Genomic DNA, 13,182 nt, shown 5'->3' on the forward strand with positions numbered 1-13,182 from the left:
CATACCCTGGGTTCTGCCACCAGCATGTTGTACCACAGAATGGAGGCCCAACCACTCGGGAGCTGGCTGACGTTGGAGATCACCACAACAGGCAGAGACGTTGTCTAAAAGATGACAGAGACCTTGAAATCAGCTGAATCACAGCAATATCACTTTCAGACCACTGCAGAGTCTCCAAACCATGCAGGGGGGTATTTGTAAATCTGCATACATTTGATACTTGAAAACTAAAAATGTCAAGTTTTGTTCTTTTGTTTATAGTTTACCTTCATTACATCTTTCAGTGAAAAAGTTAAGTCTCAGTCCTTTGTATGAAAAATTAACATAGGACATCTCAAACTGGAACATTTGGCTTATAGTATTCAAAGGTTAATTCCGTTCCCTAGCTTCCTGAACCATTAAATTAATGCCAAGATAGTATTATTTAAAAAGGGCAATCTTTTTAAGTAATTAGGTAAAAATATCTAAAACAAAAATTGAAAAATAAAATACATGTAAGAGTTAAAGATAAATAAATGAAGTTTCTCAGGTCTGGGACACGTAGGTCTCACCTCGAGGTCAATGACCAAACCAGGCTGGCACAACTGGGTCTCAAAACTAAGGGAATGAAGCTCTTCAGTAACGATGAGTGGGCCCTTAAAATTAGAGAAAAGGAATTTAGTGATTCATTCACAGATCCTGAAACTTTCAAGGACCTAAAAAGCCCTCCAACAGGCTGCAGAAAGCCTGAATCCACCCAGCTGCAATTCAAAAGATTCCAATTTTCAATAATGTATCCCAGATTTAAATACTGAGAGTATCTCAGGGTTCTCTCAAAGATATGACTTCTGAAATTATGACAAGCATTATGGATTAAGGGAAAAAATGTTGACAGGGAAATGGCAAGTTCTAATGGGTTTATTCATCACCTGTGGCTCCCCAGCCCTCAAGCCCCTCTGCAAACCACAGCCCTGCCCGGTGTGGGCTGCACACCTTGGGCAGACAGTGTGGAGAGTGCATGTGTGTTCCAGGTGTGCATAAGCCTGGGCTGCACACCTTGGGCAGACAGTGTGGAGAGTGCATGTGTGTTCCAGGTGTGCATAAGCCTGGAAGCTCATAAAGTGCCCTGGTCCAGGCAGAAATGTCGCAGCTCTCAGAGTGCCTTCATGCACACTGTCCTGTGAGCTTACAACAGAGAGGTACAGCCACTCGCCCTGCTGAGTCCCGGGAGGTCACAAGGACAGTCAAGGTCCAAGCCAGAGTGAGAGGCATGTCCCTACACTGCCTGTGCGTGGCCCACCCACTGTCACACACGACTTCTCCTAGCTGTGCTGTGGAGGGACGGCAGGCCATGCAGGCACAAAGGACATGCCACAGCAGAGCACTCCAGCCTCTGCCCATGGTTCATTTTCACAAGTGTCACAACACAGAATGCATCACACACAGAACTCTTCACGGATCCAGCTATAAAAAGGAAACCGATGGAAAGATAGTGCCACTGGGCAGGGAGGCATCGGCAGGAAGACCCTGGCACACTTTGTTTTCGGCATGGCAGTCATAGCTTCCAGTTCCAGCTCGGAAGGTAATTTCCTGTGCTCCTTAGCTAAATCCTGCAAGCTTTCTGTGATCCAACCTCCTCACCCGTTCAATGTGAGTGACGCAGAGCCCACCATACCTACTCCACTGGGCTGTCTGGGAGGGCCCAGAAAATGCATGCACAAAATTGTTGGACAACCATTAAGCACGACTGTGGTGTTTTTACTATGACCACAGATATACCACGTTCCTACACTTAGTGGCTGCTCTGCCCTGCTGGGTCTGAGCCCTTCTGTGAGGTATCCCCGGCCACCAGGGGTGTGGAGCCAGTCTCACTGGACAGACCTGCTAGTTAAAGACCATTTGCAACAGAGGGAGACTCACCTCATTAGTTCTAGTGCCAGCATTTTTCTGTTCTTTCAGTTGCTATAAAACAAGAAACACCTTAGTAAACAGTGTGATGATCACCAAAGTTGCAATTTTCATCTGTAACTCAAACCAACATCAGGACTTAGAAAGAATGAAGGATGTAACATTCTTTTCAGAATGCAGAAGCAATGACCCTTGTGTGGGTTCATCATCGGGAGTGCCTTTCCCGGCAGCCTGACCCCACACGAGCACCACAGGCTCCAGAAGGATCCTGGGGAGTTACATCCAGCTACCTTGCCCTGTGCAAGCTTTTTCCGAATGATTTGCCAACACCTTTGACGGCTGTTTCATGCTCCCGGGCTCAGGGCACAGCCTCTCCTGCCTCCCCTTCCCTTGGCAGAGTCTTCCAGGCTAAGCCCAGTGGACTCCAGAGCCAGCTAAGAATGCCCTCTACAGGACTTCAATCCGTGAGGTTTTAAGGGAGCAACTTGGAGCCCTAAGGGCATCTCTGGACACTCTCAGACTCCTGGTCTCATTCAAGGTCTAGCTTCCTAACTATGAATTTGCTGGATTAGGAGATGGCTGGCAACAAACAAAGGCTCTGGCCCAGGGAGAGGATAGGGCTCAGCATCCACACATCCTCATGACAACTGGCAGCCCCGGGTTCTCACAGAGGCAGGCAAGACGGCCCTACCCACTTAAACCCCCTGCTAGATTTCTCCTGCCCAGTGGGATGGGCACTGCTCCTCCAGAGACAAAGCAGTAGAGGCAGTGGTTGTGGGCAAGACCAGCCGGAAGCAGGATATAAGGAACAGGCTGAGGAGAGACTCCCGAGTCTGCCACACTGGAGGCAGGAGAAGGACCAGTCAGGGTGTGGGAGCAATAAAACGACCTTTGAGAAAACTCCAGGAGTCCAGAGGGAGGTCATGGAGCACCGAGTACAGAGCATTTATGTGCACACTGGTTTATGGACCATGTCACTAAGATCGCTGCACCCCAAAGACAGTATCTCTGTGGGAGAGACAGGCAGACAACAGAGTGAATGGTGCTGGGGGAAGGAGGAGAAACCAGGATTCCACAAATGCTGGTCAAGTCACCAGCCCCAAACCCTAGGAAGTTGTCTCCTCGGGGGCGTCCTCCACACAAGGCGCAAAGTGCCACTCCATTGTAAACAAAGTCCCAAGAAATCAGACAGGACATAAAAGAGGGGAAAATCGGTCTCCCTACCAGGTGTCGAAATTCTGCCGCAAGACTTCCATTGGTGGACTCCTCCATGTTCATCACTTTTGTATGTGTGCCCAAAATGTTGAACTTTCTAAATCTAGACAACACAGAGTAGAAATGCTTAAAAGATTTGGAACTATTAAACAAACGAAGAAGATGGTAAAATATAGTGCAAAATACTTCACATACCCTTTTACTGTATTTCTCTCATTCACATCTCTGAAAAAAAAATGTAATCATATATGTGTTTAAAACTGAAATGAACTTTAACAAAAATAAAAAATACATGTTTAAGCAAAAGACCAGTAAGAAAGAAATCTCTCCTCGTGGGTCTTCTGCCCTCTCATTCACTCTCTCCCCCACAATCACCAACATGAGCTGTGCCCACGACTGCCGAGGGACTCTGGGCAAATCAACTATCTGGGCCTCGCATCTCTCATCTGCACAGCATACTAACAGCACCACCTTAAAGGATTGTGAGGAATAAACTAGTTAACGGGTAAATAGACCACACAGCTCACCCTCAATAACAGTAAGTGACAGTTATTGCTATTTATTGAGCAATTGCCTACTTTGTGCAAAGCAGAGTGCTAAAGCACTGGAGGTTCAGCAGAGAGCTCTTGCTCTATTATAGAACTGAGAGGACCTTCCGAAGTGACAGCTTAATTCTAATTTTTATTCTCTGCTATCTTTAACACTTTCATGAAAATACCAGAATAGTCAATTATTTGGGGAAATTGTCAAGTTTGTTTTCAATTGGAGGTTAAAAACTCTCAAGAGACCCCGCATTGTATATAAACCCTGTGAAGACTTTGTTATATTCTGGACAAAGAACATATCTGTTAGGTGTAGGCACAGATTAAAAATCATCAGCACACTCACTGGTCAGTGCAGCTTCCTTTCCTAGCTCCACTAGAAGTTCAGTGAATGACAGCCACCATTAGCTATGAGAGCAGTTTTCCCCACTTTGGAAAAAAAAAAAAGAACTTAAAAGGAATAGGGTGCTACAAAGCTTCCTTGTCAAAACTAAGAAGGGACAAAGAGCAAGAACAAACTAAGAGACTGAGCTAAAGAGCAGTATGGTAAACTGCAGTGGCCACAAATCCCGGCAGCTCTTCCCTTCAAGAGACAGAATATAGTCTTCCCTGGCCCTTGAATCTCAAGCAACCTTGACTTGTTTTCATCTACAGCAGAGATGGGAATGTTACTGTTACAAATTCCAACTCCAGCGCCAACAGGCCTGGCACGCTGGTACTGTCACCCACCTGGAGCACTGTCATCATGGGAAAAAGCCCAGGCTAGCATCTTTGAGAGCCCCATGGAGAATGGCCCAGCTACCCCAGGGGAGCCCTCAGCCACATAACCACCCAGCACAGACCAAAGGACTGCCTGTGGCTGACAAGAGTAAGAGAAACAGTAAGGTTTTGTGTCTTAGACCACTAAATTTTAGGCCAATTTATTATACAGCACAAGCTAACTGATACACAGAGAAACCAAAGATGATGGCAGGGAAGACAAAGGCAGGGGTAGAATAGTGTTTCTCGAGTGGAAAGAGACAAAATGCCACTGGCAAACGACCTGGAGTACCACAGATGGTTTTGAAACTTGGTAAAGCAGCATGTTACACACACAACAAAAGCATTAAGTATATCCAGGAGCAGCAGGGGGCAAAGCCATCCCATTCCTTAAGGTAAGTGGCTAGTCAGTGCTAGTCCAGGGTCTGAGGGCAAATGGAATAAGCCTGCGGCGTTTAGACCCTATGAGAGATCCTGTCCATTTCTGGCTGCCTACTTCACGGAAGAGACAAGTGAACCAGTACACTTCACACAGACCCCCTAAAATGTTGTCAGTTTCACAACCCCACACCAACTGCAGAATCACAGCAGCCTGGGGGCCCTCTGGCCTTGGGTTTGATCAAGGGCCTCTCCTCTGGGACTGGCCCAGAGAGCAGTGGTCCACCGGGTCTGGCCGCTTTGAGACTTGAGCATAAACACACTCATTCTTTTGTTAATTTACAGTCTAAAGGCACAGAATGCTGATTCTAGCTCTAGGGAGAAGCTTCCAACATCCAAACAGGAGCTATTAATTTAAATTGGCTGGGGGGGATCACTTACAAATGGCCCCCGCGCATCAGTCCATGTTTGGTTAACAAAACCAGCACTTCAACAGTACATATACCTTAGAAAATACTTAAAATATCTTACTTATCAAATAACACTTTGACTTTCAAATTATAATTCAGCTCTTGCAATTTCACCAACAGCCTAGAAAGAAAAGCAAAAGACATTATTACTTTAAAATTTCTTCTACTACAATTTATTTATTATGCCAATTCCCTATTGATGAACATCTCAATAACCCCCACCCCCTCCAATTTTTGGTTATTACACACGATGGAACTGACATTCATGTATATCTACTTGTGTTTTTTTTAACTGTTTACTGATAGGGAAAAATTCTTAGCTGTGGAAGCACAGGGGCAAAACAGTAAATTAAATCCTGGTAGAAAGCAGCACTGATTTTATATTCCCACCAAACATCAGGGAGGGTACTGCACCCCTTTTAGCCTCGCCAACATGGGGGTTCTACCAAATTTCTATTTTGGGTTGGTTATGTGAGTAAAAAAACAGCAAGTGTTACTTTTTACCAAAACATGTATCTAATGTTTGTCCAGTTGGGAGAAAAAAAACTATCACCCATACTCATGAAAATGGATGTTACATCTATAATCATTCCAGGAAGGTGTGGAAAGATGGGGGGAAGAGGCTTTGGGGTTGAGCCTCCGATGTGCCACCATGAGCTGGACACCTTGGGAAGGAGCCCCTCACTGGTCTGCTCCATTTAGCGGGGCAGGTAGATAGACTGTGTTTCTAGGGCCCCTTCCACCTGCAAGTGTAGGATCCCATGTAGGATCCCATGGGTGCTTGATGATGGTGCTGTTAACACCAGCAGCCAGGAAGCAGAAGCCATGGACCTAACTCAGCAGCACCCCCGACGAAAGGGCTAGGGCCACCTCTGAAGGCTAGTCCAGCTGTCATCGGTGTAGCCATTCAACAGAAGAAAGCAAAGCCCTTTGTACTTATATGGTAACAGTTCTACAATGTATTCACAAAGTGAAAAATAGGCTGCATTTTTCTCTTTTACATATACAGTAGAAACCTAGTTTATAAAAATGGAAGATTGTATATCATATATATTTGTGTGTGTGTGTGTGCACACATATGTATGAAAAAGCATATACGCACATACAAATGTATTTATTTACATACTGGTATATTCATGGGCAAAATTCTGGGAGGAATGACATTAGGCTGTTTACCATGGTGGTCCACAGATACTTAGATCACAGACAACTTTGAAAGTCTGATGAAAGCTATGAATCCACTCACCAGAAAAATGTATGTTTCAAGTCCACACACATTGCATATGGTTTCAGAGGTGTATAAATTCATGTTACAAGTTTATGCTTAGGAGGGGATGAGGCCGCTGGGAAGTTTTACTCTCTATTACATGCAGTTCTGCAGTTCTTTTTATAATGAACATGCATTACATTTACAATGGGAAAAAAATCAAGTATGTGTGTATATATGTACATGTTATATTTCTAGTTGAAGAGAAAGACAAAATCTTAGACATTCTAAATAAGAATTCATATTAACATAACTACTACAAAATTTCTTCCTTTACAGCACTCTATATAACAGTGTTGCAAAAGAGAGTTAGGGGTGCAAACTTCATGACAAGAGGCATAGGGGTTATATCTTATCATTACCTCAACTTCACAGTGAACTGTACCCCAGTCTTCAAGACCAATGGCCTCTGAGGATGAGTTGGCATGCAAGGCTGTCTTTCCACCACAAATGAGCTGTAAATTCCCAGCAAAGTGTAAATTAGCATTTCCATTAAGGTTGAGGCAGTAAAAAGTTATTTTCTTTAGAGAGGAGAGGAATTTGAGGGGAAAAGCAAAGAGAGAGTTTGAAAGTCTAACAAGTTGAATGAAACAAGCAAAGTTTTCTAGTCAGTAAAGGAATCCCAAGTCTAAACTGCACTCAGTAAAATCCGAGTAACTGCAGTGATCTGTGATACTCTTCAACAATGAAATGGGTTGCATTATGTTCATTTACAGATCAGCATTAAGAACCATGTTTGCTCACTAGACTTATTATAATGATCATTTCCAACATATACAAGTAGCAAATCATTATACTGTACTTCTGAAACTAATGTGATGTTATATGTCAGTTATACCTCAATTTAAAAATAAAACAAAAAAACAAAAATAAATTTGACTACAGTAAAAAATGAGCCATGTGCCATATTGCTTTCTATGATAATTTGAAATCAACATCCTTTGGAAAACTGATCTTTTAGTAAATGTGTTTAGTAATATTTGTTATCAAATAAACACTTCTAAGCATTAATTTTCATTAAAAAAAAGAATTAAATTAGCATTCTAAAACCTAAGTAAATGTCCTTGATTATTTCAAAATCCAACATCTAGGTATTCTTATTTGGACGATAGCCACAAAGAACCAAAGATAGTTTACTATGTGAAGTGAGCATTAAAATAAAATAAAAAAAACTTCCAATATGAACTCCACGCTTCCATTCAGTGCCACTCAATTACCTATTGAACAGTATCTAGAACATCTCCATGTAGGGAATGCACTGTGCAAGGCCCTGGTGGGAGCAAAAATGGCAAAGCCATGTCTGTCTTTCAGAACTTCCAATTCACAACAAAGATAACAGAAATATGCAGAACCTATATAAAATCCAGAATGGGAGAAAAATAAAGAATGAACTTTGCAGACCTGGAAGACAGATAGCACCTGTTTGGGAATTCTGGGGAGATAAAAATAGAAACGTTCAGGATGATACAGTTTTAAAATGAGGTGCAAAAGAAGGTGGCTTCAAGGCAGAGGAAACACTGTAAGAGGCATGGAGAAGTAAATATACGGGTGGGCACACGGTCAAGCTGGTCTGGGAGTGAGGCATGTGCGGAAGCTAACTCTGGGGCGGCCAGCGAGGTCAGGCTGTGCAGGTGAGGCAGGAGCGTCCAGCCAAGGTGCTTCACTGGGATCAGCAGGCGACAAAGGACGAGACTGCACTTTGCTCTGTGATAGCAGAGAGCCAGAGGGACTAGGGAGCAAAGGGCTGAGAAGGGGACCACGTGTGTAAGCCGGAAACACGGCGAAGCCATGGTTTGGGAAGGAGGGGACAGATATCATGAGGTCGGACCTAACAGGTCTCGGCCACTGGGGAAGTAGGCAGAGTGAGCTGTAAGGTACCAGTCTAGGTGGCCACAAGAATGAAGCACCAAAGGCATAAGCAGGGAGTTTGGGCAGAGCTAAGAGCCACAGAGTGGCTTACATATTAAACCGTTCTAAATTACCTGAATTACCATAAAATCTTCCTCTGGGTAAAATAATCGCAGAAGGTGCAAATAAATCTCCCGCAAGTTACCTCTGAATGAGCTGCTGGAAAAGGCTGAAGGTGCGGTCCCATAACCCTTGCTTGTTTTTTGTGATAGGGTCGTGTTCGTAGGTGTATTTCTGTTCCAATTCCTCAAGCTTTTTAAGCTGCTGACGGACCTGTTGCAGACTCTCTGCAACTATGGTGAACCTGGGATAGGAGAAGACACAGGCACTTCAGTTCCGGCACAGCCTGGGTTACGGAGACTCACGGAAACCAACAGCGGTTCTGACAAGCAACACATGACGTGACCGCTCTGCGGCACTCTGTGCGCAGGGGGACATGGAGCACACGGTTCGTCTTGGTGTTAAGGATTTATGTGGGGAGAAGAAAGTACCATGTGCTAAATGATTAGAGCCCAGATCAAAAACCTCTGCACACCCCGGAGGTGGACAAAAGGGAAGTCAGGTGGAGGTCGCAGCTTCTGGAGAGCTGTGACTGCACGTGACCTGAACGGTAGTTGGGATTTACAGGGACAGGGCAAAGAGGAGGCAAGGCAGACCCGCCAGGGGAGACGGAGAGGCAGCGAGGGGCCCCTGCAGGTTTTATATCAGGACAGAGAGGAGCTAGAGAGCAGCCTGGCAGCTGTGGAAGAAACAAAGAGGGGGGATGCTAGGCATGACTTAGGATGGGCGGTACAATGTTACTGTTTCACTGAACTGAAACATCTCCTTCACTTCGTGGCAATCCAGAGAATAAAAATAAATGGTTGAATATTAATTGTGAATTTAAAAAAATAGTTCAGAAAATATCTCACATGACCTCTGGTCCTGGGGCCCTTGAGAACTATTCTAGGCCACGACCCCCTCATATCCACTCTGCTTCCACCTCTTCCATCCCTCCGCCCTGTGGGCCTGCCCTGGGCTACGGTAATATGCTCACAGTAGCCCAGTTGGCCTTCCTGTCTCTATTCTGTCCTCCAGACTGCTGCCAGAGTGACCTTTCTAAATCAAAGAATCATGGAAATGAACCTCCATATAAATAAAAGAACTGCCTGGCTGACCAGTGCCCACTGGGCGGAGTCCTGTTCCCAGCATGCTGTGAGAGCCTCCCGCCAGCCCCACCTTCTCCCAGCCCTGCCCATTACCCCGCAGTCTGGCTGTCTTATATGCAGTACAACAGGCCCCTCCTCGTGCCCGGCCTCTCCTCCCCACTGCTGCTGCCCCTGACGTTCTCCACCCCTGTCCCCAGGACATGCTCCTGTTCACTCTCAGGAGCCAGTGCAAGCCCACTCCTGCTCAGAAACCTTTCCCAGTGGCTCTTTCCTTCGTCCGCCACAGAGTTCTGGACAGACCTCTGTTAAAGCCCTGGTAACTTTACTGCAAAGAATTACTGCCACACCTATCTCCCCCCTCCACGCTGAGAGCCTCTTAGTGATAAGGGCCAAGAACGATTCATACCTGTGTCCCCGGTTCCTAGCCCGCTACCTGGCATACAGCACTGAAAAAGTTTTACTGGGTGGATGACTGAATGAATGGCTCATGACAAACTATTACTTCATGTAAGCCTGGAAAATGTCCCCAACTATTTCCTTCTTAATAAAAACAGTAGGACTCAAATTGTTAAATGTGATGTGTGATGACCACATCACTGGTGTTACGGCAGAGCCAAATGATACTTCCCATGGCACCCATATAGTGGGAGGAGCGCTCCAAATCAAGGACATGGCAGGTCATGGCTACTGTGGACATGGGCATAAATCATGAGGCATTTTTCAAGTGAGTGTTTCCAAGGCAAAAGCTGGACAATGTCAAACTCTAAACCAAAGTTCTGGCAGTGTTCAGTCAACTAACACAGCTTGAATGTATACTTTAGGGGTCTGTAGGGTAGGCCAGTCAGCTGCCAATTTTCTGCTTTCAAGAATCTTACCAGTTCTGCAGTTGATCAAGGCAAGCGTTGGGGGGCCCCCCAATACAGGCACTCTGCTGTCTCTGCTTCCACTCCACCAGTTCATCATGGATCAGGGCTTTCTGGGTAAGTTCAGTGACATTCAACAACTCTATTATTTTGTGAACAACCTCCTAAAGGGAGAGGAAGAAACAAAGTGAAATAGATTCATCTTTAGTCACTGAATTAAAAAAAACTGGGTAAAACAAAGCAAATATCCTTTTATCTCAATGGGGGCTCTAAGCCAAGTGGTTATAAAAAAAAACCTTTTCCTCTATTCTGAACTTCAAGTCCATTATTTACAGTCTGTGACAAAAGCAACATGTTATTTTAGAAAGCAAATCACTACCTTTCTCTTACTGTCAAGCATTAAATACATCTTCTGGAGTAACATCTGTTCTTGTTTCTGATCATTCTTTGCCACACCATTGGTTTCATGTTCTGTGAATTGGGAAAGACAGCAGAGAAATTTAACTACAAGAGGAGACAAAGCCAGCAAAAGCCAAGGTCCACACAAGTTTTTGAGAAATACAGCCCAACTACCATCTGGTGACAGGTCCAACTTTGGTCTTCCTCAACTTATATTGAGCAAAAGAAAAATATCCTAAGTATACAAACTGGACACACTGAAACAAAGTACTTGTTTTCAATTACTCATGATAACTGGAAACAGTACTGTCTGGTTCTTAACTCACTGTCAGAATAGTAACTAAATGAGTAAAAGTGACAAAATTCAGAATCTCAGATAAAAAATTTACACAAAGCCTATCTGCAGCTTGGAAAGAGAAGTGGATGAATAGGAAGCCATAGCTGCAGTCCTTTCTCCCATACTTCCACTCCAATTACACTAACAATCTCTCCACATTAGCCATGGTACCCTCCAGATCCCTGCCAGGGCCCCAGCTGTGCTCTGCGTGTGCACAGTGCACACTTCCAGGTTATTTTCAGTCAATGTCCTGTCATCATTTAACAAAAGCAACAATGATGAAATAGAGCAAACTGCTTTAAAACACAAGGAAAATGCTGAACTTCCCTGTGAGTATATATATACATGGAGCTGGAACGTCGGAAGGAGCTTTAGGGCAGGGAAAGCCCACAGACACCTATCAGTCTATGTCGGGCAGTGGGCAAGGCACAGTAAGTAAAGTGAATAACCCAAAGCGTTATCAACTGGGATGTTTCTGCCCCACAGGGAACATCTGGCAACACGGGGCAATAGTGATGGCTGTCACTCCTGGAGAATTAGAGGATAACCTAATCCAGTAACTGCTTGTCTGATGGGTACAAGTCAGGGACGGCACTAACCATGCTGTAACTCATGAGACAGACTCCACAATAAAGAATGATCTGGGCAACTGCTACTGGGGCAGAAGTTAAGAAACCCTAGCCCATGTCGCCAAGAAGCCAAGACTAACAACTCAGAGTTACTGAATATTTGGTAAATAGGAAGGAGTACTTATCCTTTTTACCTAGCACAGACAGAAAAAATGACAGCCAATGGGCACTGCTTTAAATATTAACTCTTACCTCTGTTCTGCAAGGTTTTGCATTTAAAGTCATATTCATCTTGCAAATCTTCTAGCGTCTTGATTTCATGCTCTATACACTATAAATAAAGACATACAGAAGTTTTCCATTGATCAGCTTCCAAAGACCTTAGGAAATATGTTATGGCTTCTACAGGACTCAGAAAACTATGCTAACAATCCTGCTCCCTCAAAAATGGATTAGACATGCAAATGTCTAACCACATACATTAAATATTTATTTTATTAGTAGTAAGTATATAATAACTTTTTTAAACATAAAACACATGGTTATTTCCAGACTGGATCCACTTGACTTCTACTTTAACAGAATTTCCCTAGGAGGCTGCAGGATAAGTGGCTCCAAAGAATCTGTCTGGACTTTGGAAAGATGCTGCCTGAAGCACAAAGTCACAGCTCGCTGGTGTGACCCACAGACCCAGGGGAGACCGCAGCCTGGGTTGGAAGGCCTTTTCCAGTTACAGGCCTGGTGTAAAGTGGGGCTCCTCACCCTTCCCCCTGAACACCCCAAACCGTGGAGGGGAGCAAACACACACCACCAAGGGCACCAGAGCAGCCCTCTGCTTTCGTAATATCTTGTAGCTTTTATCTTAAAATTGCTGTGACTGTTTTCTTCTAATCAGAAATGTACCAGAATTTCTTTCAGTGAAATGATTTTCTTCACATTCCAAGTCTTAGAGTAAAACAGGTGCTTGAGGAAGATGGGCCATATTAGTCCTGGGACTGTGTAACCCCAGGAACACCCCAATTTGAGAGGTGTAAACACAAAGGGCTATTTACCTCAGTTTTAATCTAATTTACTGGGTGATGGGTCAAAGTCAACAGTTACTGCATGTTTTTATGAAGAAGAAAAAGATAAGCTCAATGTTTGGAAGTTATAACAAGGGCCATAAAAATCTATCTGTTCATGGGTTTTACCAATTTGTTTGCTTATGGTTTGGAACTTCAGCAAAACTTTTCTTCTCAACTACTTCAAGGACTGAAGTCAGTTATTGTGTTTAACCTTTTATCATCTATGAAAAGTTACAAAATCAATATGTATTTACTCAGTCCTCACCATAACTTTGTCCTTCACATTTCTGACTTTGCTGTCAAGCTCCTTCTGTTTGTCTAACATCACAGTGCTCTGAATATTTCCTGACTGGGCCTGTAATGAAAGGGCATGGTT

The 13,182-nt window shown here is 44.2% G+C and overlaps 1 protein-coding gene across 5 annotated transcripts in view; it reads right to left on the minus strand.

Moving 5' to 3' along the window:
* The window catches only part of STAT1 (signal transducer and activator of transcription 1), a 40,727-nt gene that overhangs the window by 16,997 nt on the left and 10,548 nt on the right, over nucleotides 1–13,182 (minus strand). For all 5 annotated transcript variants that reach the window (XR_005058736.2, XM_017665274.3, XM_037009128.2 and 2 more), the window contains 12 exons: nucleotides 13,072–13,161; nucleotides 11,995–12,073; nucleotides 10,817–10,908; nucleotides 10,450–10,601; nucleotides 8,572–8,730; nucleotides 6,881–6,973; nucleotides 5,313–5,372; nucleotides 3,298–3,327; nucleotides 3,112–3,205; nucleotides 1,900–1,941; nucleotides 552–635; nucleotides 6–104 (listed from right to left, as the gene is read on the minus strand). Coding sequence is in view for 4 of the 5 variants with exons in the window: in XM_017665274.3 (XP_017520763.1) it covers nucleotides 6–104; nucleotides 552–635; nucleotides 1,900–1,941; nucleotides 3,112–3,205; nucleotides 3,298–3,327; nucleotides 5,313–5,372; nucleotides 6,881–6,973; nucleotides 8,572–8,730; nucleotides 10,450–10,601; nucleotides 10,817–10,908; nucleotides 11,995–12,073; nucleotides 13,072–13,161 (1,074 nt within the window). In the remaining variant the exon portion in view is untranslated. The remainder of the gene's footprint in view (nucleotides 1–5; nucleotides 105–551; nucleotides 636–1,899; nucleotides 1,942–3,111; nucleotides 3,206–3,297; nucleotides 3,328–5,312; nucleotides 5,373–6,880; nucleotides 6,974–8,571; nucleotides 8,731–10,449; nucleotides 10,602–10,816; nucleotides 10,909–11,994; nucleotides 12,074–13,071; nucleotides 13,162–13,182) is intronic.

The sequence above is a fragment of the Manis javanica genome, chromosome 12 (genome assembly GCF_040802235.1).
Source record: "Manis javanica isolate MJ-LG chromosome 12, MJ_LKY, whole genome shotgun sequence".
Classification (NCBI taxonomy): domain Eukaryota; kingdom Metazoa; phylum Chordata; class Mammalia; order Pholidota; family Manidae; genus Manis; species Manis javanica.